The sequence below is a fragment of the Trematomus bernacchii genome, unplaced genomic scaffold (genome assembly GCF_902827165.1).
Source record: "Trematomus bernacchii unplaced genomic scaffold, fTreBer1.1, whole genome shotgun sequence".
In the NCBI taxonomy this organism is placed as follows: Eukaryota; Metazoa; Chordata; class Actinopteri; order Perciformes; family Nototheniidae; genus Trematomus; species Trematomus bernacchii.
Genome location: NW_022987714.1, coordinates 8,569,881 through 8,597,821, shown reverse-complemented (window position 1 = coordinate 8,597,821; position 27,941 = coordinate 8,569,881). Strand labels below are relative to the sequence as shown.

The window sequence follows — 27,941 nt, the reverse complement described above, 5'->3', positions numbered from 1 at the left end:
TTGTCTAGGTTTCTCTCCAAAAACTTGTTACAAACATGTTAGGATAACCTCAATATGTCCCTTGACACATTTCAATTTGTAACATCAACCAACTACCTCAGTATACATGTTGTAGACCTCCCTAGTTTAGTCTGCTCAAATATAACAGATTCATGCACAGAACCAAAAAGCTGTTCTTAACGTTCCTCATTATGCAAAAAAGGTGTAGCCATGTCTGATTCTCTGTAATACACATGCACATATTATGCAAACCAGTCACGCACAGATTCATGATGCTATTTGCCTTAAGACAACAAAAACAACCACAACGCTGTTCTTCCTCCATGAGAAGGGGGTATGATCTACACAGGTGTCAGAACTCCCAGGGCTTTTTAATGATAAATCCGTAACATTTCTTTATAGCCCGCATCCGAGCAGCGACCCGTGTTGAGCCACAGTCTCAGCAGTATTGGTTTTGTTTACATTTTGATTTATTGGGTTTAGGAGATACCTGTCCCCGGAAATATAACTGTCTATATCCATACTGACTGCATCAAACTGGAAGAAACCCTCACCGTTATAACATAATATCTAAGATGACAGCCTGATCAAGCAAAGAAAAGCGTTATCTTTGATCTTATAAATGATGAAGTATTTCTGTAATTTCCTTTCAATTTGGGATTAAACTATTATAATATGAACAATTTATACTAGTAGCATTTACATGAAATTAATTATTGACTGCATCTTAATGCCTGAAGATGAGTGGAAGAGAGTGAATAAAACTGCCTGACCAGGGAGAGACAACCTCCCGTCAAATGGTGCACGCTAGTAGTGACTAATCCCTACAAACAGCGACAGTCTGCCTCCTTTCAGAGTCACTGGTCTATTCAAACTGTTCACTGGGATTGTGTTCGTCCTGAAAAACAACGCAACACCCTGTGGTGTTTCCACGCTGTTCCAAAGACGTAATCAGCCCACGGAGGAAGTGAAGAGACAAGGCACAACAACAGCCAATGCATCACGGTACAGGGACCGAGAGCTGGGGGCTGTTGAATATGACCCTTTGTGTGCACTGCAGCTTATTCATCGGCGCAAAATGAAAGAGGCGAGGACAAATCCAGCTCATCATCCACCACCACATGTATCGCCTCAAGTAGGACCCCGTTCAACCTCGTGTTGCTGCATTCCATTATTTTGTAGAAAGTGTGGCGCTTACCACTCCGACTGGAGATTGCGTGCCGTCAACTCACTACATGATGCATGTATTATTCCGAGGACGCCTTCGTCTTCATGCAGACTGCGAAACAGTAAGGCGGAAAGGTCATCGAAGCGGAATAAAATGGTGTGTTGATGCTCAGCCAATCAGAATAATCACACAGGTTGGTGTGCGCCGCGGCAGGTTCGAGGAGTCGGATGAATACTGTTATCCCTCCATGAGCTAATTTCCCCGCTCACTTTGACACAGGTACCCGCCGTTAATCATACAGAGGAATGAATGCAGAGCCATTCTGATAAGAGCATTACATCACTGTGAAGACTACATCTTACATTTGCTCATTTCGAGATTTAAGCATTCCTCTAGCCACGGGGGGAATTGAGGAATTAACTGAGGAGAACTGCAGCCTTCCCATCCTTGTGGCCCACAAAAATACAACTGCCCATTAGCCTGAGTGTGAAATTAAATCTGACCAGAACATGGTGACAAGCATCCCTGTTTTCACTTGCTATACGACTGCGTGTGCTCCATTATGCTTCCTTTGAAGCCCCTCTTTACCGAGATGCAGGCTGACAATTGTTATCACTTATCTTGGGTAGCACACCCCTGTGTAGGCATGGGACAATTTTCCAAGGCCATTATGCTCTTGGTCGCAAATTAAATGACAATGAATGACGTTAAGAAGATCCCTTAGAGGAGAGCAAGGAGGAGATAATGGAATCACCTTAATGGTTCCCCAATGTATAACAAAGAGAGAGGACAGACATGTTGGATGTAGTCTGCTAACAAGAGGTTTACTCTTCTGGGGGTTACACTGTGTCATTCCCTGGAATTATTCATTTGACATGCCTACAAATATGCAGCTATTCCCACATTCAAACCCAGAGCCATAAAGAAACCCAAGGGGTGTTAATGTAACAGGATAAATGGCCCAGTGTGGTCTGCAAAGGATTGTTTACTCTGGTGATACAAGGTAAACGTGGTGTTTCTCTGTGAGAGAGACATGATGACTGAATGCACAGTTTAAAGACTACAGATGTTATGGGATGCAGTGTGTTAAAAGCTTGGACAAAATACAGGTTGCCAAAGGGTGAGAACGGTTATAAAACACTGCTAAAAGCTTAACTGATGGTTTAATAACCGGAATGAACCCAAACAAAAAACAGGAGCCATTTGCCAACAAAATAAGAAAAGAGAAATCTTATTTCTTGAGTGCCTGCCATCCGTTCCCAGTCATGCTTCAAAATCCCCAGAATCTTACAAATAAATAAATCAGAGAAACATAATTAAACTCTGAATCACACGCTGCACCTCTGGCCGCATGCCAGTCACTGATGTTAGAGCAGCTAGTATTGTATAGTAAGCTGAGAAATCTACAGTATGTCACACAGCTGGGGGTTGAAGTCTGCACCAAAAAATAAATGTCAGATATGTTTGTTTCCCTCTACTTTTACATACATTAAGTGATAACCTGTAGCCATCTGCGTTACAATATTATAATGTCTTATAGGATCCTCATTGTGATACTATTGTTGTGATGAAAGTATGACACAGTTCTGATTTCCACATCTGCACAATTACCAATAGTGGTTTCCAATAATGATAGTGATTCCCACAGCACAAATACTGTGAAATACCATGTGTTACTAGTTGTAAATATCTAATAAAAGACACTGTAACTGTAAAAGTGTGTTGTTTATTTTGTTTTTTTAAAACAACACTTAATAATATTGTTCTTTTCTCATACACTAACACGATAATGATACTTTTTAGGTTTTTGTATTATAGTTTTGTGCCTTGCTTACATTCTTAATATTTTGGCTGTTGGAATGAGCGTTTAGTCGTTTACCCATGCAATGTAACTTACAATTCAAACTCATCTGTTCCTCTTTCCATTAGAGATTTAATTTGCACATCCTAAATGTGTAAGTGACATTGCCTGATGCCAAGCAGAGCAAAACGTCCTCTTCCTGCATGTTTTTTTAAAAACATGCAAACTCTAAAAACAGATTATGTCTTTGGCTTAAATTGAAATGTCTCTACTATCTAATACTCCTTTGAAGTTTAAATCTCAAGCCCACAAGAGTGAGAAAGGGAGAGAAAAACACATTGGAGAGATAAAATATGATCTGTCCTTCGGAGAGCACACGGCATCCGCTTATAGGTAATGAATAGGGAGTATGCTGTCCTCACTCTCTCTTTTACTTCAAACTTCTTTTCCATCCCCATTCCCTCTTTTGTGACTCAAACTTTGGTGTAACTTTATATCTTGGTTCATTTATTTGCCCTGTATCTACTTTTTAACAGTTTTTTCTTCCCGTCTCACGCTTTATCGCCTACGCTTGTAGCGCCTTCCCCTCTCCGCCCTTTGTTGACTCCACAGGCCCCATTGATCCAGGGTTACTGAAGGGATCTGCACAGTCAGTCATGTGACCACTGAGCTGGCTCTGTCCCACGGTAAGACAGCCATTATAAAGGCTGTCTGGCCGTAGCAGCGCCCACACACTTGGCAGGCTGGCAGCGCTGCCCCCTGTTGCCTCTTTCAAACAACCCCCTTCTCTACCAGCAGAACGCCGGCGCCACCTTAATCAATGAACCGCCCAGGTGCCCGGAGGAGCTGTCCCAGAATCAGGACTGCTCTGGAGAGATTTTAAAAATGAAAAGACTGTTGACGCCAATCTGAGGGCTTGCTCTGTCTGCAATGTACTCTAATAGAGATGGAGGGATGTCAGAGGCTGAAAAGGCAAAAGAAGAGGAGGAGGAAAACGTCAAACAGACAGGGTTTGAGAACAGACTGGCTATTAGGCAAAGCCTTCTGTCACATGAAAAGACCCCCCCTCCCCCTGCATCCAAGCCCTGTCATCCAAGCCCTCAGTGTGAAGGACACCCAGACAGACAGCCCAGAAAACCTGGACTCCAGACTGTCACAACTCTCATCTCGGCTGATAAAAGTCTCGAATGCCTCATCCTTGCCTTTTTCTTCTGCAGAATGTTAAACACACTGTGGAATAAAGATCTTCCTCTGGCAAGAAACAACAAAGATAAATAGTTATGATCTCTACCAAAATAACGGCTCTAAAAAAAGTTGTAAATGCAAATGTTGTGCTATAATCAAAATGTGTAAGCATTGGGCTTTACAGGGGCCACTAAACTGAGACTAGTCCGAGCTTTATTAGTCTGTGAAATGTGTTGGTTTGTTCCTGCAGAGGCAGCATAGTTAGATGCAGCATAGCAACACAGTGAAATACAGTCATGGGGCTTGACAGCTCCAAAGTGCTGCCTGACTAATAAACTTTTATGTCTACTAATGCATCCTGTAAAACGTCAGTCATAAAAGCCTGCCTTTTGCTTAAGGTGACATGCACCCACTGGATATTTCATCATCAATGCCGATCCTTGGGAATTAGATATGCATCTGTAATCACAAGAAAAAAAACAGGACAACATGCAAATGTCTCTCCATATGTGGCAAAAAACCCACACGAATACTTAATGATTATAAAAACAACAACCAGTGAGAAATTGTGTGGATCAAAAAGGGAAAATAAAAAGCGGGACCCCCGTCGGGGAGTGTTATGCCGTAGTCTAGTCACAGCGTACCTCCTTACCTCTCACCAATTCCAACTAAGGCCCCAGCGGGGACCTTGCTCCCTGCGTGTGCCTGTCTGTGTATTCGCATGTTCCGATTTTTTTTGTGTCTATATCTACGCCGGGATCCGGAGTCGAGGCTGATCCTCTTGCTGTGGTCCTGTGCCCTGGATCCTCTATCCTGAGTTCTGGATTAAGTCGTGGACTTTGGGTCGTGCCTGGGCCTGTCTCTGCGGTCCTGCCTGGCTCTCGTCATGCTGCTTCCCTGATGGCTCCCACAGGATTGTTCTTGACTTCCTCGTGGATTCATCTTCTTATCATAGACGCATGCATTTCCAAACATTCGGTCTACCCACGCGGCATCTATTGCACGCCTGTCCGTCCTGGGAGAGGGATCCCTCCTCTGTTGCTCTCCCTGAGGTTTCTCCCATTTCTTCCCTTTAAACTGTGGGTTTTTTCTCCGGAAGTTTTTCCTTGTACGATGTGAGGGTCTTAAGGACAGAGGGTGTCGTTTTCTCATACTGATATTCTGCACAAACTGTGCTGTTGTATTGTCTGTAAAGTGTCCTTACTGTAAGGTAATTATTATATGTACAGCACTTTGGCTCGACCAAAAATCGTTTTAAAAATGTGCTATATAAATAAAACTTGATTTGATTTGATTTGAAAAAGCTATTAATTTTTCACTCACATCCCTCCCTTCACAGAACAACGTTGGATTAAGGTGATTTTGTAAAGTGCACGGTAAGTCTTCCATTAGTATCCTGATGTAGTTAAATCCCAACCATCTCCTCGTTCCTCTCTAGCCGATACAATAAATCTACATGATGACAGGGCTTGTCGTGAAGCTGCTGAATTAAACATGGCAGCCTCTGCCCTCCCCTCACTGGGAGAATAACTGAGCAGAGGGACAGCCTGGAAGAGGGAGAGTGCCCTGACAACCGCCCCGCTAGTACACATGTTGTGACGTTGTGCTGTGTCCGAGTGAGTGTGTGTGCTGTTCCCGTGTTGACAGTTCATACCTAGGCCCAGAGGTTTGATAAGGCAGTGATTCATTGCCCCATGGTTCAGCATGCCACTATGATTCTCCTACATCTCCACCAAACTGAAATCAGACCTGTAATTCCACCCGAAGGTGAACACACTATGATGTGCATCTGTGTGTGTTTGTGTGTGTGTTTGGCGAAAGGCAACATAGTAGGTGAAACTGTGAGGAAGTCATCTTTGAAAGCATCTTCCCGTCTGCACAAAGAGACAGTTGCCTTGTTCTTTTTGGCTTTCCACTAATTACACTAACCAAGCAAGTGTGTATGAGTGTGTATGAGTGTGTATTTTTGTGCGTGGTGTTTATGCGTGGTTCCAGAATGAATAATGGATGTTTATACACAGTGTGACATCTTCGGAGCGCTTTTACTTGTGTGTGCGTGAGCATTGCATGCATGACAGGGTGGAAAGCAAAGTTTCTACAGATCCAGTATGACAATCTGCCTCGTGGGTGTAATACTGCTAGCCTGTGTGTGTGTGTGTGTGTGTGTGTGTGTGTGTGTGTGTGTGTGTGTGTGTGTGTGTTTCCATAGATCCTATTTTTCCTGTTTGTAATTGGGTATAATTCCCTGACAAGATACAAGACAAGAGAAGAGGGAGCTCTAATTGCCTCGTCCACTTCCTGTACAATGTGTCATATCAGCCTTCCCCAAGCCAAATAATGTTACTCCGGAATGTAAACACAACTCAAAGGCACTCACACATTGCCTACAGCACGCACCATGCACATCATACCAATTAGCAACCGGCTGACTGGCACTTCCAGATGACAACATTGACGTTTTCTAATCATTAAACTCCAGCTGTTAAATGTTCAGATCATATATCTGTTCAAAAGTCTACAGTTAAAGCTTGCCAGTAGATTGTAGAAAAATATCAAACATGGTGCAACTGCAAAAACAATTTTAAGCCATGCTGGATGTAAGGTTGGGCAATAAGTCGATATGATAATTTATCACCTTTCAATGGAATGAAATCATAGGTAACGCAACAATTGAGATAATTTGATCAACAATAACGTTGCCTTATTAGATAACACGAAAAAACGATGTACTTTTGTTTAGTCACATCATTCAGATGGGAGTATACATTCATTTGCTGTACCAGTTGGTTATTTTTGTTATGTTGAGACGCCTAATTTTGTTGTCAAAAGAACCTACATTGATTTTAATGTATGATGAAAATACGAGCATCGCTTTTATTCTACACTTGTTTTTTTACTTTCATTGTAAAAGATATATCATGTTTACCAGCCTGACAGCAAAACACCCTTCGACATGTCATGTGTCTTGCTATGAAATACTGCTTGTGAATCACAGAATCGTAACTAGAAGGTCACGTCATTACCACAGAGCTGCATCTCGCCAGATGTGCCCTGACATGTGATGGAGATAAAAAAAGAGAAAATCACAACATCTGCACATTCGGTGAGGCAATCGGGCTCCCGCTGTCTGTCATCTCTCTTCATCATTGCACTTCCTCAGTCACTTTCCTCTCACTTTCTTTTGTCTTGTCGCTTTTTCATCTTTTTCGAGTAATTGCACACACCAACACCCACACACACACACACCAGAAGTTTTTTGCTTGCAATGGGGAGCTGTAATTAACACATTTTGATTTAATTTTTTATTTCTGATTCCAAATCCTCACAGCTTTTCTCTCAAGAGAACACAAACCGCAGAGGCGTCTATGACAATGTGATTATGAGATGGGACAGCTAGAGAAGTCTGGGTAGGTAATTCAATGAGCAGGTGCAGGGAAAAAAGGAATGAACAATTCAGGCTGGGAGAGCAGCACATAGAAACGCTGCTCTGTACTCATAAATAATGAAGTAGATAATGACACATCAACACATTTTACGATGTGTCATAAACATGACATGTCCGCCTGAATTTACAATCCCAGAGACAGTAAATGAATGCAAAACCTGTGGGAAAAGAATGAGTGTGGTTTCTCAGTATAAGGGACACTGCAGGATGTTCAACACTGGCCTACATATTATATGGTACAAGGTTATCAGGACGATTATTTGTTGAAGCAGATATAACAAAATATGGACCGCTGGAAGATATAAAACGCTTGTACAAGGAAGCTTGGTGAAGTGTACCATCAGAGACTAACCTATTGTTGCTGTCGTGTGCCCTCGAGCTTTGGGGAATATAATTTGCTACACTCTCTTTCATTCGTCATGCCTTTTCCTTCTGCATTACCAACCTGCTCAGAAAGCTTACTGTGGTTTTGCTATTTTCCCCTCCACCTTCCCCCCTCCCCCCCTTTCCTCCTTAGCAGTCACCCTACATCTTCCTTGGTACTTCTGTAATACGGGCTACACCATACCTGCGCTCAGCTTCATTTCCAAAATTACGATCACTATTCCTTTATCAACATCTCTGATAGCATTTGATCCTTTATACGTCTTTAAAACCACCTTAAAATGAAGTTAACATAACAATATATTCTATTCTAACTCACGCAGAGTCCCTCTGGGTAAGAAAATCAGATTGATATGTAAAATAAGAATTGCAAACTGTTCTCAACCCAGTACTTTGTGTTAAATAGCCCTTTTTCACACTTTAAAAGGCAAAGTTCATCAAATATGAATATTTAAAGAATCCTATGGTGCTGCTTAAACTGTTAAACTGCTTTCATATCAGCTTTCAATAAGAGCAGAATAAAAATGACAATCTAGTTAAAAGAATCTATAAAGAAAGGCACACCAGTCTTAAAGCAATATTCGCAAGTACAATCACACCTTTGCACACATTCAACAAAAACAGCAGTAGTAAGACAAGGGAACAGCCATGCATTAACAATCCATTATTCATAGGTACTACAGGCTCTAGTATCAACAGCAGTGACCCTTTCCTGCCGCACTATAGCCTTGGGTGCCTCACAGACACTTACTGCCAACTATTGGCTCTCTGGGATTAAAGACAAGACATACAGCACTCGCCAGTGCTCTCATATCTGTCTACACAGCAGATCAATACGAGAGGCACTCTCAAAGCTCTGGTCGAAGCTCTATACACTGAGCCGGACTATCACAGACCCATACTGTAAAGAAATCAGCAACTAAAATAGTAGCAGTACTACAGTACTTGTGGAATTCTAAATCCTGAAGAACATCTACATTATTTGGTGGCAGTCTAAACTAAAATAGAAAGAAGTCTGTTTGAAAATACATTCATCCCTGTCACAAATAAATAAATACATCGCCAGCTGTCTAATTTGTTTTACACTTTGACAGGCGGTAATACAGTCATGAGTCATACTTGCCTTACAGGATATTCAATTAGACAACTTCCAACTTTCTCTTTGAACCATCAAAGTGTACTGGAAGGGTTGGATGGAATCTGAAGGATCGAGCATGCAAACTGAGATAGATGGGTGTTGCTAGGGTGCGAATAACATCATTAGTATTCAGGAAAAGTTTCTGAATCTGAAAAAGACAAGGCCACATACACATGCACGCATACACATGTCTAGTAATTACTATTTTTTAACTCCCTTTAACACTTCACTCTTTCCAAGTTTTCAAATACTTTGTTGCAAGTCATGCTAGTGAAGACGTTACCCACGAGACACACACTCACATACCAAATAATGACATTTAAAAGTCTGCAGGAACGTTGCGCACGTGTCATGAATTATACATGCTGATAGTCTCTTATCATCTAAACGCATGTCTGTGTATTTGTCAGTTTGGGTTGTGTGTACTTGGCATTCATTTGGGACCACAGATCTACTCCTGTGGAATGGCCAAGGAAGAAGAAACAGAGGACACACACACACACACACACACACACACACACACACACACACACACACACACACACACACACACACACACACACACACACACACACACACACACACACACCACACACACACACACACACACACACACACACACACACACACACACACACACCACACACACACACACACACACACACACACACACACACACACACACACACACACACACACACACACACACACACACACACACACACACACACACACACACACACACACACACACACACACACACACACACACACACACACACACACACACACACACACACACACACACACACACACACACACGAGGGCTTGTAGTGGCTGCTTTTTTTTACAGGCGATGTACATTTTTCATTAAATGAAGAAGTAGCTCTCTCCCTCCATGCCCTCCTCTCCGGGCTCTGTCCTGTGTCCTCTGGCCTTGCTCCCTTGACACCCCCCCTGCTTCACTCAACCAATCTATACGACCCAGGCAAGGGCAGGCAGCACGCACGAAAAGATAAGCTGTGTCCCCAAAGCACCCCTGCTTTGCTTTCCTGCTGTCACCCCATTTTCCTTGAGTTGGTGTGCGTACACCGTGATTGAGGGTGGTCTACAGCCTTCACTCAGACAGAAATAGTGAGCGATTTGCCCCATTGCTCTTCTCTGTCAGCGGGCGGGCGATGATGGCAGATCATAACGAGGGAATTGGGACCATTTCTAAACGACAGGACATGTATGGTTATATGAGTCAGAGACGCTATTAATTGTGGTTGTGGAGCACATTATTCATAAAATTGTAAAATATTGTAATGTATGCATAATATGTGAGCATATGTTAGAGAGAATCTGAAAGGAAATGAAAAGAATATGGAGGGAAATTAAGAGCTTTAATCTGCCAACTTTCAGATGTGTGTGTGTGTGTACCTGTGTGTTCCAGGCATGATAGAGTGAGTGAAGCAGGGGACGGGAGCTCTGGAGATACAGCCCAGACGTGAGTGATTGGCAAAATGAATGGGGGGGAACTCACCATTGTAATTAGAAGTGCTACGCTTCCCAGCAAGCTGTACCCTTTAAGTGTGATTACACTGTGTGATTTATATGCTCAGAACGCCTCCGTCACTCTTGCCACATGTCGCAAAGCTTTACCTTTTCTTAATTCAGAGTTTTTATTCTTATAGATTTAGCGTTCTTGGGGCGGATTTCAGCTCTTAACAACTTAACCAGCTGAAGTTTTTATGTTCAGGAGATCAGATACAGTTACTGTCAACCGACGTTTCCACTTTTCTTCCATTAAATGTATTCATGCCTATTTTTTCCCTTTCATTTCATATATATGCATTTTGCTGTTTTCTAACGATTCTTCTCGACACACGTCCCTTCTCTTTCTTCTTTCTGTGTGACATGTTTTTCTACAGTAAGCTCTGGGGGTTTCACAGTTTGCATTTCTTATGTCTTTTGTTTAAATCATTTCTCTCTTTCTGTCTAAATAAAATAAACCTGATTCAGATAAGAAGGCAGATTTTTCAAAAGAATAATAAGCAGAAGCGGGTGCAAAGTGAGTGTGTGATGCACCCACACAGATGCCCCTTATAATCTACATATGATCTGCTCTATTCATTCCACTGTGCATTTGTACCGTAGTTTGCCCTGCACTGCGTACAAGTAGGCTTTACAACAGAACAAAAACCTTTCTTAGAAGGTATTTACTACTGAAGACAATCGGTCATGCAATTCTTTGAGCATCATCCATCTGAGCGTCAAATATTAGCTCAAAGGATAAACGTTTAAAGTGTTTATGAGTCTAATATATGCAGTGTATGTATTGCATATCTGTCAGGTAAACACATCTCTGTTGGAATCAAGTTGAAATAAACGCAACAGAGTTATAAGTGGGCAGAAATGAGTTGCCACTTAGGGCAAATGGTTAGTAGCTTAAGAATACAGGAGGTCCTGCTGTAAGTCTTAATGTTTGTACAATAATGTTGCTAATATCACAGCGACTTGGTGAAAAGGAGACTGATAAGTGACTTTGAACTATATTTGATTGTTACTTCTAACCAACTTACAGAAAAGGATGAAACACTTATTTGAAGAGTATCAGAGAGACTTCTCTTGGTCCGAAGCTTCAGAGATAAAGACTTAAAGTCATAGAAGCCACAATACAAATAATTTATTCGATGAATCTCCTTAAATCTTCCCAAGTCCCAACAGAGCAGCACATTTCAGTTTAACAAGCACAATTCCTTAGTGCACTTCTCTTTTTCTCTCATTGTCTTTACATCAATTCTCCCTTATGTGTCATATCTCAGGAGACAACTTTAAATTGGCTTTCTGGACTTAAAGCTCTTCTGCAGAAACCAGCCAGTTATACCCATCCTTCCTGTGTGTGTGTGTGTGTGTGTGTGTGTGTGTGTGTGTGTGTGTGTGTGTGTGTGTGTGTGTGTGTGTGTGTGTGTGTGTGTGTGTGTGTGTGTGTGTGTGTGTGTGAAGACGCTCTCATCTTTTGATCAGTGGCATGGTGACTCCTGATTTACCAAGTCCCTATGTGATCAAAAAGGGCTCAGACTGTACAATATAAAAGCTAATGAACGGTGTACCTCCTGAAATAACGAAGGGAGGCGTGAACTATGAGAGATATAAAAAAATGTAAGTGCTACATTTAATAATTACTCCCCTAATTAAAATTGAAAATATAGAATTATAATTCACCATGGAATAAGCATAACCCAACAGTTCAAACAAACATTATTGCGTGCATACACACAACATTGATTTTCAAAGGATTGCAACAGCCTAATAAGGCTAGATGATAAACACTGTTCTGGTTTACCTCTATTAGGCTCTTACGTGCATACAAATACACACATGCAAATAAAGAGACAAACACATAGACATTCAAAAACATGTAAAAGAGGCGCACATCAGGGACAGGGGTTGCAGGGGAGGTGAGTGGGTTAAAGCCGAGGAAGGCAAGTGACATTTGCAATGCATCACATTAGAGGCAGCAGTGAGACGGTTGGGCTGAGGGGAGTTAAGCAAGATTTATATTCGGAGGAGGACACATCTTGGCAGGCATGGAGTACCTATGTTAAGAGGCTCGGGGAGAGGAGGGGGATGGTATTGATGAGGAAGTGCAGGAAAGAAGCGTGTGGGTGCAGGATTGTTGTCCCCTGGGGAAGCTCCGTCTACAGCGGCGATATGGGGCTCAGACAGCGGATTAGTGTTTCTGCTCCATAATCAATTTGCTGTCTGGATCCCATTGCACAAAACCAGAAAACAACCACTCCTCACTTGATCCTGCACAATCGTTATCCTTTCTTTTTCCTTCCACTCATTTCTCTTTCATCTCCTTTCCAAAGACAGGATATCTCCTTTGTTTGTTTACCCTTCAAACATTTCACATGTCCCGTCTCTACAGCTTAAGCACCATAATAAACTCACGAACGAAGCTCTCCAGAATTCACTTTTATCATTTCTACTAACCTCTCAAAAACGTACATTTTCCTAGTATGTCTCTTCAAAGAGTGTCATCTTCCACTAGCTACAGTATAATCTGCCCCCACTACATTCAAGGGCAAGGCCGGGATCTTTGGGAGTAATTATTTCCGAGAGTGTGTTTGTGCAGAGATGTCGAGGTTAACCTTGGCCAAGGACAAACTATTAGCTCCATCTCACCCTTGGGTCCAAGCTCGCTGCCATCTGCTGCAGAGCGGGGTTATAATACTGGCTGCCCAATCAATAACATATTACATGTTGGCACTGTGCGCCAGCCATAGTCGTGACTTTCTCTGCTTATTAAAAGAAAGGCACATTACACTCCAGAGAGGAAATACAGTACATTTCCCACAAGCAGGCAGCGCCGCAATATCAATAGCACAAAGTGAAATAAAACATAACATTTCTGTTTGCAGAGAAAGTCCCACCGAATTATTTTAGTATTCAGCCTTCATCTTAAATCAAGTCCCACAGAAAATAAGGTTCTTTTCTCTGAGGACAGATGTGCTGAAATTTGATGAAGGTGTCTGAGTGTGTGTGTGTGTGTGTGTGTCTTTGTCTAGAGAAGAGGAGAAGTACTTAGAGATAAAAGCCCAGAGGGGCAGCCAGGAGGAGAGGCAGAGACAGCAGGTGGTGCTAGGAGCGCTCCTGCACTGAGGAGAAGGAGGCTGATGGGTTTCCGTGTCAACAGATCAATAACTTTGAGACTGGGAGAGGACTATCCAGTTCAGATTGTCTGACACAGACTGAGATAAAAGGTCAAAGATGTCGCAAAAACTACACAAACAAACCGTAAACGCAACTGGAATACTGGAAAAAACTGGAAAATAATATGGATGCTCATGTCCTAGTTTTATCATTTCTATAATTTTCATAAATTGTTAATTCTAAACACAACTGGGTCAATCCAGAATTGGAAGACATTTTGTGTCCCACTTATGAAGTTTAAAATAATTCATTCCCAAAATCCTGAAACATGCAATTGTTGCGTTAAATATACTTGTTAAATATACTTGTCCTATATACTTGTCCAAAATGTAAATAAGAGTTTTAGAAAAAGGAAATAAAGTAGTATTTGATAAAATATCAAATAGCTCTCGAACCCCCCCAAATAGCATTTTTTGTCTTGTCCCGCCTTCTTGGAGACCAACTTGCATGTCAAATAAAACATTTAAAAAAGGCTTTTTATCTACTTTGTTTGCTATCATTTTGTTGATAAATGTCTCTTGTAATGGTTTTTCGAATGTGTCAAAGTGATGAGCCTTATTTAGCCTCTTGGCGAAGTTTAGTCGCTAACTTCCTTCACATATACCTGCACATAATCATCTTCATTAATGTATTACTAAATCAGACCGTGAGACTTGACCCCGCTAATGACAAAACAGCTTGTCTTATTAAAGTGCACACATATAGAGTATGCATGCATATAAGCACACACACAGCCTCTCTGCATAGCTTTCTGATTGGACCAGGCAGATTGTCACCTCTTCTGATTCCAACAGGCACACACAGATGAGAGCTACTAATTGCCTCGCTGGGGCACAGACGTGACTCGCATGCGACTGCTGAAGTTTGGAGGCTTTGTGTGTTTAGGGGACTCTGTGTATGTCGTGAGTTTGTGAGTTGCGCGAGTGAGTCACTACAAGAGACTTGCAGGGTGTGTTTGTGTTATTATGCAGGCTGGATAATCAACAGTCTCATGGTGTTTGATGGCACCAATGACCTGAGTGAGGATGTTATGAAGGGCCCTTAGTGCCCGCTAAACTATCCTGTTTTGAAAGGGTGGAAATGAATCACACTGGCAGTCTTACCTTGGCCTGGCCTCAATGTCGCGCTGCAAACAAGGAGAAAGAGACAGAGTGAGAATAAATCATAATTAAAATCTTTGCACGGCAGTTGTGGATAGCAGATACAAAGATAAACAACATCATTAACATTAACCTAGTCAACACAGCTGGTGTGGCTTTTTATCTGACCATTTAATGTTCATTTTTATCCACCAGTTATTCTCATGTTTATTCATGATCTTATTAAAAAGGAGCAGTGTGGAACAAAGCACCAAGTTAGCCGCACAACACTATTCACGTGCTGGCTTTACTGTTTAATTGTCATTGGGGCTTAAAAGATTGTTTTCCATGTCAAATAGATTGATGTGACTTTTTGACTGCTGGTGTACACAAATACATCAAGTAAAAAGGTATTCATGCGCCAAATGAAAAATGTAATCACATTTTAGATTCTATCAATTTAGAGAAGCTGTTAATGCATTATTTCACATTTAAACACATAACATTTATTTAATATGAATCTACACCATGGACCACTTTTAAACTCATTATTTAGCATGCAGAACACACAGCTCCAGTACCAATGCAATACACTTGAAATCACTGTCATGCACTACAGCCAAACTACTTGTTATACCATTCCTAATCTCAATTGGTTTATTTTCAGTCAAGAGGACTTTGAGCACATGGCGGTCTCTTTTGTAATCATTAACAGCCCACTGAGTCCTGACTGAACTGTAGCAGTGGACCTCGACTACCAGCGCTAAAATGGCTGCATCAGAAAGGGCTTTTAACTAACGGTGTCTCAAAGCCAGTGGCTCCTTGGCGGCGCAGCACATGAGAGGAGAGCTGATGAGTGGAGGCTGGGGAGATTTAATTAGCTTCAGAATCTGGACAAATACTTATTTTCAAATATTGGAACTTGGTGAGATTATTTCTGGTTTACCTTGTCGAACACTTACATAGAATCAAAAGTCAATTAGTGCAAAACTGACATTTACCAAGTAGCTTTGAGACTTTCTAACGAGTAGATTTCCACAGTGGCAGTACACCAAAAGGGAAGAAGACATGCAGAACGGCTTTCATCAAATCCCAATTCAACTGTCTCTTTACACATATATAAGATTTGATCTATCAAGAACATTTAAATTCAAGAGGAGACATATTTCTTTTAAGAAGTAATTATGTTGCCGGGTAAAACATTTATATGGAACATTTTTCAGTAAAGCACCCTTAGCCAGTGATCCATTAAGTGCATGAAATATCATAAGTCAAGTTTCAATCTATTCTAAGTGAGTCATTTCTACACTTTAGGAAATATGTTTGCATATTAAAGCGTGACACTTCATATTTGTAATCACTTCCCTAAAGAGACAACATAAACAATGAAGATATCCAACCAATAATGCTGAGCTAACATTATCATAACATTGCTAAATGATGGTCACTTCCTCAAGAAACTGTGTTACTATTTTCTGTGAAAATAAACAAACACTGTTTCTTTGTTATTTGCTATGACTGAATTATCATTCAACCACAACCATGGTATTTGGTTTTAGTCCCAGTTGTGTGCTTTGTTTAAATGTGGTCCAATTAAAGATTGTTTTCTGCCGATGCCCACAAAATAAAAAAATATATACTTTTAGAAAAAAAGGCTGACGGGTATGAAGCATTGTTCCGGCTTTAGATAACCACAGTTTATTACACCTTTGTTAAAATAATACCTTCACTGTTGAATAAAACAAGATTTCATATTTCTTATATCATATTATTCACATGGCCTAAGGCACTGAAATCTATATGTGCATACATAAAAACTCAAGGGCTTCCTATGGTGCACATTTAAGTCCATGCATGGACAATGAGCCCTAATGAAGAAATATTGATAAATTATCATTTTATATTGTTCATGAATGGAAACTAACCTTTTCTCAAACATGCATTATAGATGAATACGAACAAATCTAAAATAAACACGATGGTGTAAAAACAGTGTTTCCTATCTGATTTAAAAGGTAGCCATGAGGCAGCTGCGTTGTTTCTAATCAGCCTCGGAGCACTATAGTGAGCCAGGTAACGCTGAGTCATGGTGGGGTCACTGCTGCAGACTCTTAACGCCTGGCTGATGAGGCGTCTTGGCTCTGTTTTAATGCCCCGTCTGTGTCCCTACCAGTCAAGGAGAAAGATCATTTCCTGCCAAGTGACATATAAATGTTTTTTAATTACTGTATGGTCGTCAGGGAATGTTCAAGTAAACACACTCCGTGGTTGTACAAATGGGTGCCTACTGGCCCTTTTTTAATGAAAATCTGGAGACAGAGCATTTTTATAACAAATGTTCTCGGTCTGAGACAAAGTCTCTTAATATATTCTCCCTCTGGCTCCCACTGATTGGTCAATTTTCTCAATGTTTTTCTCATCCCCGCTCAACATCTTTTTTATGTGTGTGTATGTGTGTCTTTACCGGTGTTCCTGTGCCTGCATTTAAAAAAAGACAAGAGATTAATAACTGAACCAGTGGTAATTTGTTTGTTTGACCTTAAGCAAGAAGACTCACCTCAATTATGTGGTTTATTCTTTTGGGAGCAGTTTAAAGGATGGGTTTTATGCAGGTGTGAAACATTTGACATCATAGTTGCTTCGTTCAGCAGACTGCAGAATATGAGTTTATTATTCTTTAAAGGCGGCTAGCACTCTCTGACTTTGCTCTGAAGCTCAAAGCTTTACTTCAAAACCTTTTTTGGAATCAAGGCACTACTTCCAAAAAGTGCTAGAGGCTATACCTCTCTACCTCTCTGGCAAACAGGATTAGGTTGCACTTTACACATGGGGAAACAAACAAAAAACTAAAATTCACAAGGTTTATACATATTTAAAAAAGCTTTAGAGTATTTTCTTTTATAGTGTCACATACCCTGATGTTATGGTTTCTTTCCTTGACTTCAAATCCAAAACACTATGACATTCTAGGACTTTTGCAAAAATAATGATATAGAATACACACTACTGCAGCTCTTGCTAGCGGTGTGTGCTGAAACAACCTATTAATCAATTAGAATATCAACCCAAAGCCTAAAAAGTATGTGTTGCTTTCCTACTTTTCATACATTCTACACTTACTTGTTGATTTTGAATGCAGGCAAGTCAAAACATCACTCTGAGCTCAGTCAGTTTGAGATGTGTCACCTTTTAACACCTACTAACTAATGAATCAAACCAACTATTGGTAGATGGATCAAACTAAGTATTGTTTAAGTTCTAGCATCACAGTTGAGCAGAACTGCAGTAAAGGGGCAAGTGAATGATTGTAGTTCAATGTGCCGTCTGTAGGCACAGCCACTGCGAGACTAACAGTGACAGAGTGAGGGAGCAAAAAGGAGAATTCATGTTTGAGCCAGTTGTTCTCTGGATTCACAAGGCTCCCTACACGTCGTAAATGTTTTACCGAGGACAAAATTGCTGGAGGTCTTGCTGAGTTTGTGATGCAATGACTGTTTTGGCGCCCCGAGATTCTTTCACATTAAATCTCAGACTACACATTAAAACTCAGCCCAGATCAACATTAAAAAGACATATAATTACTGGATAAGTAAAGTGCTGCATAAGCTCCCTCTCTACACCTACACACACCTCTCCTGTGATCAAATAACACTGCCCGTTCTAGCAATAACTAACACATGAGAACAAACAGGGTAACCATCGGCATTCAATTAGAGCCTTAATGAACCTGGCCCACAATGGATTCATTTCTCAGCCAGAAAAGCAATCTGCACGTCAGCTACCGCCATTACTGCAGCCTCTCTGCTCCCACAGAGCATCACCAGGGAACACTCAGGCCTCCTTTTCCTGACTGTGCTGACTTAAGTATGGAGAGTGACAAATGGACCGATGGGATGTTTTAATCTGGGATCTATAGGCAGTAAAAGCCCCCACTTCAATTTCCAAATTAGAGATGAGGGAGTGAAGTGCAGCAGGATCTGAAGTGACCTAAGTGTGTTGGCATGCCATTTCCTTAGTGCCAATGTATGTGTAAATGTATGAATTACATACTGTAACAGCACTCAGCACTTTGGCATGGGAAGCTTACTATGACTAACGGGCGGGCATGTAAAAAGAAGAAGAGTGTACCTGCTGTGTTCATGGCAGAATTACAGAGGACAAACACCGTTACACGTATGCTTCATCAGCCTACAGCGCAGGATTTATGTGCATCTAACTACCTGTATCACACTGACACAGCTGACTGTATGATAGGAAAACTGCATTTTTCTCAACATAATATACGCCCGGATAACTACAGCTGGTCTCTCCTTTCATTTGGAACAAAGCTGTGTATTGCGGCACCTGTTTACCATATTCATTTTCGCCATAATGACTATGTAGCAGATGCAGCGGTCATTAGTAAGATAATAGTTTAAGTTGAAGGCCTGGGATCACACCCCATGGCTGCTAGCATTGAGGATACCCTGCCTAAAGTGTCCTTAAGCAGCGCATCGGACCGACTCCCCATCAGCGGAAATATAACAAAGATAAGTCGCATCATAAGCAAAGGAAGACAGGTTGAGGTTACATTTGAAATAATATCTACTACAGCATGCTCTGTAAAGTTGGATACAGATGATCAGCAACATAACAGCTTTCTGCTGGCTGGCAAATTGTTTGTAATTGTTTATTGACAAGGCAATAGTGCCAGTTTTACAAGGCTGCCCTCAGTAACTGCTTTGGCAGCAGAACTCTGTGTTTAAAGTCTACGTTAATTTATCATTGACCGTGTTTGTTTGGGCTCTATCAATATGATCTCATCAGATAGAGTCTTGTCATTTTATTTTGTAATTTAAGCTTTACTTAAATACGAGTCTCTGGATTCATTTTTGTAACTGTTTTCGTGTTTGGCCATACATTTTGATTATAACAAGCTAAGATTGCTATGTGAATTAAGTTAAAAGCTCACCAGTTATTAACCAACTTTCATCTCTGAAAAAAGTGCATTCAGTATAATTGGATTCCCTTTGGTAAAAGAGTGGACATTTTGAAGCCTAACTTGAGAGGAGGCACTACAGGTAAATATCGTCACATAATTAACTGTCAGATTTCACCATGAAACGTTCAATGTTGATTACTTACCTTTATTAAATTACATATTTCCTAAAATCTTATCTTAAAATATGCAAATTGAGGTATATCTTATTATTTTGAATACATTTCCAGGACAGGAATCTGAAAATGTAATAAAGCCAGGTTCTAAATGGTCGTTTCATGTTGTTCATGTATGACAGCCAGGGTTTTTACAGAGGACATTTTTTATATCTTTACTTAACTCAATAAATCTTAAAATACTGTCAACAGCCATACAAAATAAATAAGTCAATTTTCTGAGTAGTTTCTTGTCTAGAAGATAGTTATAACTGGTATGAAAAACCCCATTAACTATTTCCACAAAGAAGTCACCTTAGATTTAGCAGGCCACATTTTAGCACCTTTATCTACATCAGTCTAATGAAGTCTAATGCATGAGACTGAGGCTTATGTAAAGCAGCAATATAAAGAAGGTGAAATGGTGTGTGTCACAGTTTCCGAAGTGCCAATTAAAGCTTTAAAATCCACTGGGCTTTGGTGACATTATAAACTTGCTAACCTTTCTATTTACTTTCACTGTAACTGTGCAGTAAGTGAGATACAGACTGCTGATTGTGTGAAAGCAGTTTAAGGATCAGAATAAGGACGATAAGGAAGAAAGGTTCTTCTCACCTGGACTCTGTGGGCTGGTACCGCTGCCAGAGCTACTGCTGCCCCCGCAGGGCCCAACGCCTCCGCCTTTTCCAGCAGGCACAGCTGGTGTGTGATGTTGGCCATCTCCTCCTGCAGGCGCTCCGTTTCGACAGAGATCTCAGCGATTTTCTCAGCAGCGGATGCCGTTAGGAAGGCTTCTTTGAGGTCTACCAGATGAAGGGTCCTCTTCTCCTCCAGACGCACCAGTCTGCGTAGCTCATCGAACTGGCTGTTCACATAGGCCTCCAGCTCTTCCACTGACATCTAAGATATGGAGACGAAGTATAGGAGACAGCGGGGGATGAGTGTAAGTGAAGGAATGAACTGGGCAAATGTAAGTCCAGGAAGTCCAAATGATCAGAGATAGACATAAAACAAGTAAAAAATTAGATGAGATGAATTTAAAAAAATGTAAATTGAACATCCAGATGCAAAAAAAAGAGTAATGCATAAACCCAAAATATAGGAGCAGCAAAGTCTTCTGACTTTTATGTCGACATGTGAATACTATTTTAATAAGCCCGCTGGTCTCTATCATGCAGTAGCTAATTGATAGCATGAAGCAGATCCCCTGGAGCTGAACTCCGTGCATCCCATCTGTAGATAGAGACCTCAGAGGCTCTTTCTACCACAGAAAGCCATCTGTTTGGCTTTCAAGGCAACTGAACAGCTCACTGAGAAACCCGTTTTAATCCATTTCCCTGTTCCCTGATGAAACTCTCTTTAGCTATGACTCATTAGGTTAAAAAACACCTCAATTAACAGATGGCTCCCCTACCGATGTGGCTCCACCTCCAGCACAAATTCTGTCCTAAGCTAAAACACCCCAAAATCTCCATGTCATGATCTCTTCTTCTGAATATGTTATAACCCCTTCTATCTATGAACATCAGCTGCTCAGTCTCTTCTCTTCCCTCGAGCAGAACCTTACTCTCTTCCTCTCCACCTAGCTTCCCCCAGCCTCCCTCTCTGCAGTGAAGCGAGGAATCATAAGTCTTTACGGAGGTTGGCAGAGCCAATGCCCCTGGGGGCCCACATTTTCATTGTGTATATTCCATTTTCATTGTGTATATTCCATTTTCATTGTGTATATTCCATTTTCAGTACAAGCAATCAAGATTTTCCAAATTGGCCATTAAACCAAGCTCAAGAAGTAACATTTTGAATTTACTTTCTTTGTATGAGCAAACAAAAGTTTGCACATTGCTCATTTTGATTCAGACGAAGGGACATAGTTAACATCTAATTCGAAATCAAAAAGTCCTTTTCTCTTTTTGGTTCAGCAAAAATCAATAACCTGAAAATATTTCTAATTAACTAGGAACAATTGACTACTACTGCCTTGGTCTAGCAACCTGATTCGTTTCTTGTCTAGATACTCAAGTGAAGCATATCTTTGAATGTGAAAGAGTAGTGTGAATCAAGCATCCTTTTCCAAATGTATCTTTCTATGCCTTTGAAAGTTCTCTTACTTTAACGCACAGGGCAATAGAAGGGAGTGCTCAAATATAATAAATCCAACAAAATTACAATACAAGATGATTAAATCTTCTAGAAGACTCATCAATTTAAATGTGAGCAGTGAACACTTAGAAAACACATTAAGAAAATGACAAGGCATTTACTACCTCATTTCGTAATGGGAAAAAAATGTAATGCTTAAGCTGTTGCTCATGTTTTAGAGTATGAAGCATCTTGCGCTGATTGAGGTGTCATGGACACCATGATGGATTTACATATTCAATTTTAGTCTTACTCTTAATTTCTTTACAGTTGTCACAGCCTTTCCTGGTACTTCTGCTCTTCGCTGTGTGTGGGTGCATCTTTCAAGAGCTGCTTCCTGACAGTGAGCATCTTCAAACAATCACCGGGGCACTAAAACCATTTCATGATTCTAAATTAAGCCTCAGTCTCCCTCAAGCCTGTGCCAGATCGGCTTGTTTTTTTTGCAAAGCTCTTAAGCCACTTTAACAAGCCTTGTTTTGAGACCTGACTTTTTGCCTGTTTTCCAGTCAACAGCCATTGCCTATACCTCTGGTGCCAGACCTTTGGATTTTTGAACTATGCCTGTATACTGATGAAGAGTTAAACCATAGCTATTTATTTTTAAATGGCTAGTCTGTCAATGACTTAAAGTACAACTATATCGATTTTTATGTTTGCAATTGTCCAATAATCCTCTTTAAAATGTAATTTCAATTTGAATTCATGATCAGTAGCTTGTGGCTAATGTTAGCTTATGGTAAAAACGTTAGCATAGTTCAGACAAGGCACTATAAGATAAGACAACCCTTTATGAATCCCCATAGTGAAACTCAGGGTTCAGTTACATATAAAGGTGGCGTAATGGACAAAACTGAGTAATTTAGCCATCTCTTCTATACTTGTAGTGGCAAAACTCCCAATAAGTTCCCTCGCTGAGAGGCTAAAACTTGGCTCATCACATTTCCTTACTTCATTCCTGTTCCTGTTGCATGCTTGTCTTTAAGCAGTCTTTATAGCACAATCATAGCAGCCACTTCTGCCTTGGCTTTTATATATATATGCAGATGTATAGGTCGATTATCTGGATCTTGAACCATGAGTACGTTTGCTTTTCCTGTTTTCAACATTTGATAAACTGCACATTCCATTCTCGTTTCTGTTTTTAACACTCATTTTGGATTTTCTAGTATGCACCGTTCCTAAAAGATTTACAGCAACACAACAGCATTCACATCAATCTTGTCGCTTTTGTAGGGTTTGATCTCAGCGGTGCGTGGTGGTCACAGCGGTACAAACAATTCCAATAGTCCAAACTTCTTCCGCTGATATCGCCATAAACCAGCAAGCACAACACAGGCAAAAAAGCAGTCTCCAATGGACTAGCCGCAGCACTTCCAAACTGTGTTCAGAGAAACATAAACACAGAAGGAATGCAGCCTACTGCTTCAGTTGTGGTTGATCATGTTGAATAAAGCAAATAATATAAATAATCATCTTTGAAGGACCAAACGTTCAAGAGAAAATGTCTGCCCTAGCTCACACTTATTTTTTGTAGGAGCCAACAAATAAGCATTTTGGCTCGTACAATACTTATGGTGCAGAAGTGAAATAGTTGGGCATCATTGGTGACAACAGATCATCTTGAATGAACGCCTCCTGTCTCATTTCACTTTACATGGCATCATTTTACCTACACAAGTAATTGAAAATGTCCACATTTTGTTCAGTTGTGGTAACAACAGGATTCAGAGAATGGACGGAAAGCTTTAAATCATGGAGAACAATGCTAGCTAAGAGCAGAGCTACAACATGGGTGGGGCCGAAAGAATTGTAACATAAAAATGTTTAGTATCTTATCTGTCCTCTGACACTTTCCTTTATCCAATCTCCCAATCTCCGGGACTTCCACAGAGCCCCCTGCCCTATCATCGAGTCCCTGTGGCCTCGGTGGCAGATGGGAGGCGTGATCCTGGACCAGTGCTCTTTGTGTATGTGGAACAAGAGCCCTCTGCCCTTGGACCTTTCACTCAGTGACAGAATTTCTCTTAGAATTTGTCCAGCTAGTAAGGGAGGAGCACTCATGCGTACTAAGCTTCATTTGCATTGCTGCAAGCTGAGGCCACAAAATGAGGCCTCAGGAGAGACAGTGGCACGCTGCTTACAAGGGCAGAGTTAGAGTAAGGACAGGGGATGAGAGAGAGAGGGAGAGAGAGAGAGCACAGGCAGAGTCAGGACATCAGGCTGGCAGATTAGGAAAAGCTAATTTCTTTTTCAAGCAGGTAGGATGTTAGGCAAGAAGATTAGGAAAACCAAATTCGATTCAGGTTGTGTTTCTAAAATGACTTCAATTATTACTGTAGAACCGTTGTTATCAATCTGTAAAGCAGGGAATTTCTGTCTGTATGTGTATGTCTACACATTTACAATTGGCAGGTGTATGGCGATTGTATCCCAAGAGCATGCATAACAAAGATGGTGCAATTTGGAAACCTGCCTAGTTCACGATAAGAAAAGTTGGAAATAACAAGCGAACAGCCTCCAAACAGGTTCCAAGCAGCCATGTTTTACACAGGCGTTGTCATAGTCGGAGAAATACAGGAATGATAGTACTGCAAACACATGCCAAAACGGCACGTCAGTTCAGAGTTCATATATACAATGTATTCTGCACCGAGCTGGTCTGAAAGTGACTTACCATGGAAAGAAAAAAAACTCCTTGTGTTTGAAAATGTTTCCTCAGAATCAGAGAGCTGGGAACTGTGATTCGCTAAAAATAAAACTCTTCTTAGAATTTCCACAAACACTTCACCTGATTATAACCTGGCAAGACATTCAAATCGAATTAGCTTCACACACTAGTGTATTCAATGGAGCGAGCTTAAGTTTCACTTTCGATTGCATGATATAGCCCAGCGCAACACCTTCGTCACACATGTTGCCACTTGTTTGTACCATTTTCTGGCGATTTGTAATCTGTTCTAGAAAAACAATGTGTTTTTTAGGATTTCAAGAAGCATATAGAACAAACAATGGATGCATTTTATGAACATTTATCCATGTATTGTTGATTTATTGTGTGAACGAGGCGATATAGAGAAGGTTAAGCTGTCATTATTAGGCTGTTATGTACTGTTGGAGTGGTAAGCAGGCCTATTGTTTTGGGATATTTGTGGAGTTAGGTGGTCCGTGGGTGTTTTTTTATTGGTTAAGAGGTCCTTGGTTGGTATGAAAAAGTTTGAGAAACACTGCGCTAGTGGATTATCAACAGGGGGAGCCTCGCTGCGGGGAAATTATACAGATGGCCAGTCCGCCCCTGAAAAATGTCTATGCACACGTTATTATTGATAATAATTTAAAAAAAAAATTGATTATTTTCTTTTTTAAATGTTGTAATCATCTCGCGACCCCCACTCGGGGTCCACTTTGGGAGCCCCTGGGTTAGAGGACACACTTAAATCAAGTCATCTGAAAACAGCTCACAGCAAATATCAAAGTAGTCAAAGTTTTAATCTTGACCTCTTCATCTACAGGGACACATCACATCAGTGGGTCCATCATCACACGCATTTCTGTGGCCAAAAGCCATTTAAATGTCTCTTTAAATCCCAAAGTTTCACAGACATCAAATGTGTTGTTCAAAATGACATCACGACACGATGCCAAAGACATCAAAGGTACAGAAAAAATAGTGCCATCTTGAACGAGAATATTTCCCTAAATTTAAGCTTCCTGCAGCTTCAATGAAGTGATGAAAAATGCAGATGCGGAATATATTATTTTTGGATCTGCAAGAGATGTTTTATCCAACTTTGATATTTCTTAAAAGCTAACATTTTGGAAGCACGAGAGTTCAAATGGTTAACTTTCTTTGAAATTAGAGCGAGTTCCGCTGCTTTTTCCGATATCTGTTTTGTGTGATGCTTTTTTAAAAAGCATTAATAGAACATTAGGAGTAAATGGATCTGAACTGTCCTTGCCCTTAGCAATAGTGGCCCCGTTCCAAGTGAACACTACTCTCTCACGCTCTCTTTTATCTCTTCCAGAGATGAGATTCTCCAATTAAACCTCTAACACAACACAGCAATACAAGTTCATTTGTCAAATGCTAGCTCTTCAAAGTAATATAAAGTGTGGTAGTAAGAGAATGAACAGGGGAGAGAGGGAAACATGAGACAGAAGGCCTTTGGTTTTATAACAGCAGAGTTTCAATATCCAGCACCTTTTTATTAGTTTTGAGGGAGGCAATGTCAGCCAAGCAACTTTCTGGGGAATGATACCGAGTAATTCAATTAAAACCGCTCTGAGTGGAGATGGAATGGGAACGACAGCCTCCAATGAGAGAGGGGAGAGGAAGAAAAAGAATGAGGTAGAGAAGGGCAAGAAAACACAGGATGAATAAACCTAACAGTAGCAGCCAAGTCTTTTCATGCCACTTCCGCTTGTTCCTCAGCCTCGGCTCCCTAAGACAGCCTTAATGTGTCTACTTCTCTCGTAGATTGTATCAGGCGAGGAAAGCGGATGTAGCTCCTGCACACACATGCACATTTGTGAATGGGCTGATGTTGCTGTTCAGATATCCCACTTTTCTCTCTGTAGCTGCAGAGAGAGGCTCCACAGGCTGTGTGCATCTCAGCAGACACCCTGCCCGGCAAAATGAGTAAATAAAACATGAGAGCGAGATAAATACGCTGACTACCTGCTAAAGCCACAACATGATTCACATATCATTTCCAGCTCTTCGACGATAGGTAACGCAAGCTGACAGACAGCAATCTTGGTCCTTCATGTCACGTTACGCCTCCGGTCCTCCATTAATATGTATGCAGCCTCATCACTGGTTTTTTTTGCATTAAATTCCATTCCCCTGTGGAGAGCGGAGATATGAGCTTTGAGAGATTACAATCACTGTACCTGCAGGAAAGTAGATAATTATGCAGGCTAGTTTTAATAAGAAAACACCAGCTAAGGGTTAAATATTTGCATTCACCCTTCCACCCCCTTACTGACAGCTGCTCACACCTCTTCCCCTCCGAAGTCATTTAGGAAGTCAATATCACACAACTTAAGCTCCTCCAGCCTCTGTCTTTCTCTTGTTTTCCCCTGTCTCTCTCTCTCTCTCACAGACAACCAGGAGCCGTCACTCTGATGGTCGCCTGTCATGCATAATAACAAACGTTGACATTTCAGAGAGCAGAGTGGATACGCCGACAAATCCACATAAAGGTCTCTCACATAGTGGCCTCTGAGTGAGCAGGAAAGTGGATTTTTTAGCCGAGCACACTGCACCTCTACAGCTGAACAGCACAACACTGAATGTCCAGGAAGTCCTTGGGGCAGCATTGATATTTCAGTATGATAATCGCCATGAACTCAGGTGGGGTGCCGGCTGCCGGTAAAAGTGTTACCTCTCAGGCAGGCCAGCCAAATTAACCTTCTTCATTATGCCACTGTGCTTGGGTCACGTCTCTGCAGGTACTGAGCAACTCTCCGGTGTGCCACTGCTCTCTGGTGGGTTCACGCACAGTATTTTAAGCAGAGCACAAGGCAGAACAGGCGTTGCAGGGGTTGGTTGAGAGAGCAGGTGCAGCTGTGTCGACGCTAAGTAGCTGAGACCTGATCCTGTAGCTCACTGTAACACCTCTCACTGCATAACACATAACCGTCTGCGCAAAGGTTTTATTTTCAGTGGCACAACATGACCTCAATATGGCATCTGTAATGGAAAATACTGCCACTGTTTTCAAGGTTGACTTGGCATGAAAATTCAGTTTGCAGCTTTTTTTTTTG

At 41.1% G+C, this 27,941-nt stretch overlaps 1 protein-coding gene across 4 annotated transcripts in view; it reads right to left on the bottom strand.

Annotated features, from left to right (window-relative positions):
* trim44 (tripartite motif containing 44) overlaps positions 1 to 27,941 on the bottom strand; it is a 44,259-nt gene that overhangs the window by 11,400 nt on the left and 4,918 nt on the right. For all 4 annotated transcript variants that reach the window (XM_034141274.1, XM_034141275.1, XM_034141272.1 and 1 more), the window contains 2 exons: positions 20,649 to 20,933; positions 14,925 to 14,947 (listed from right to left, as the gene is read on the bottom strand). In XM_034141274.1, the coding sequence (XP_033997165.1) occupies positions 14,925 to 14,947; positions 20,649 to 20,933 (308 nt within the window). The remainder of the gene's footprint in view (positions 1 to 14,924; positions 14,948 to 20,648; positions 20,934 to 27,941) is intronic.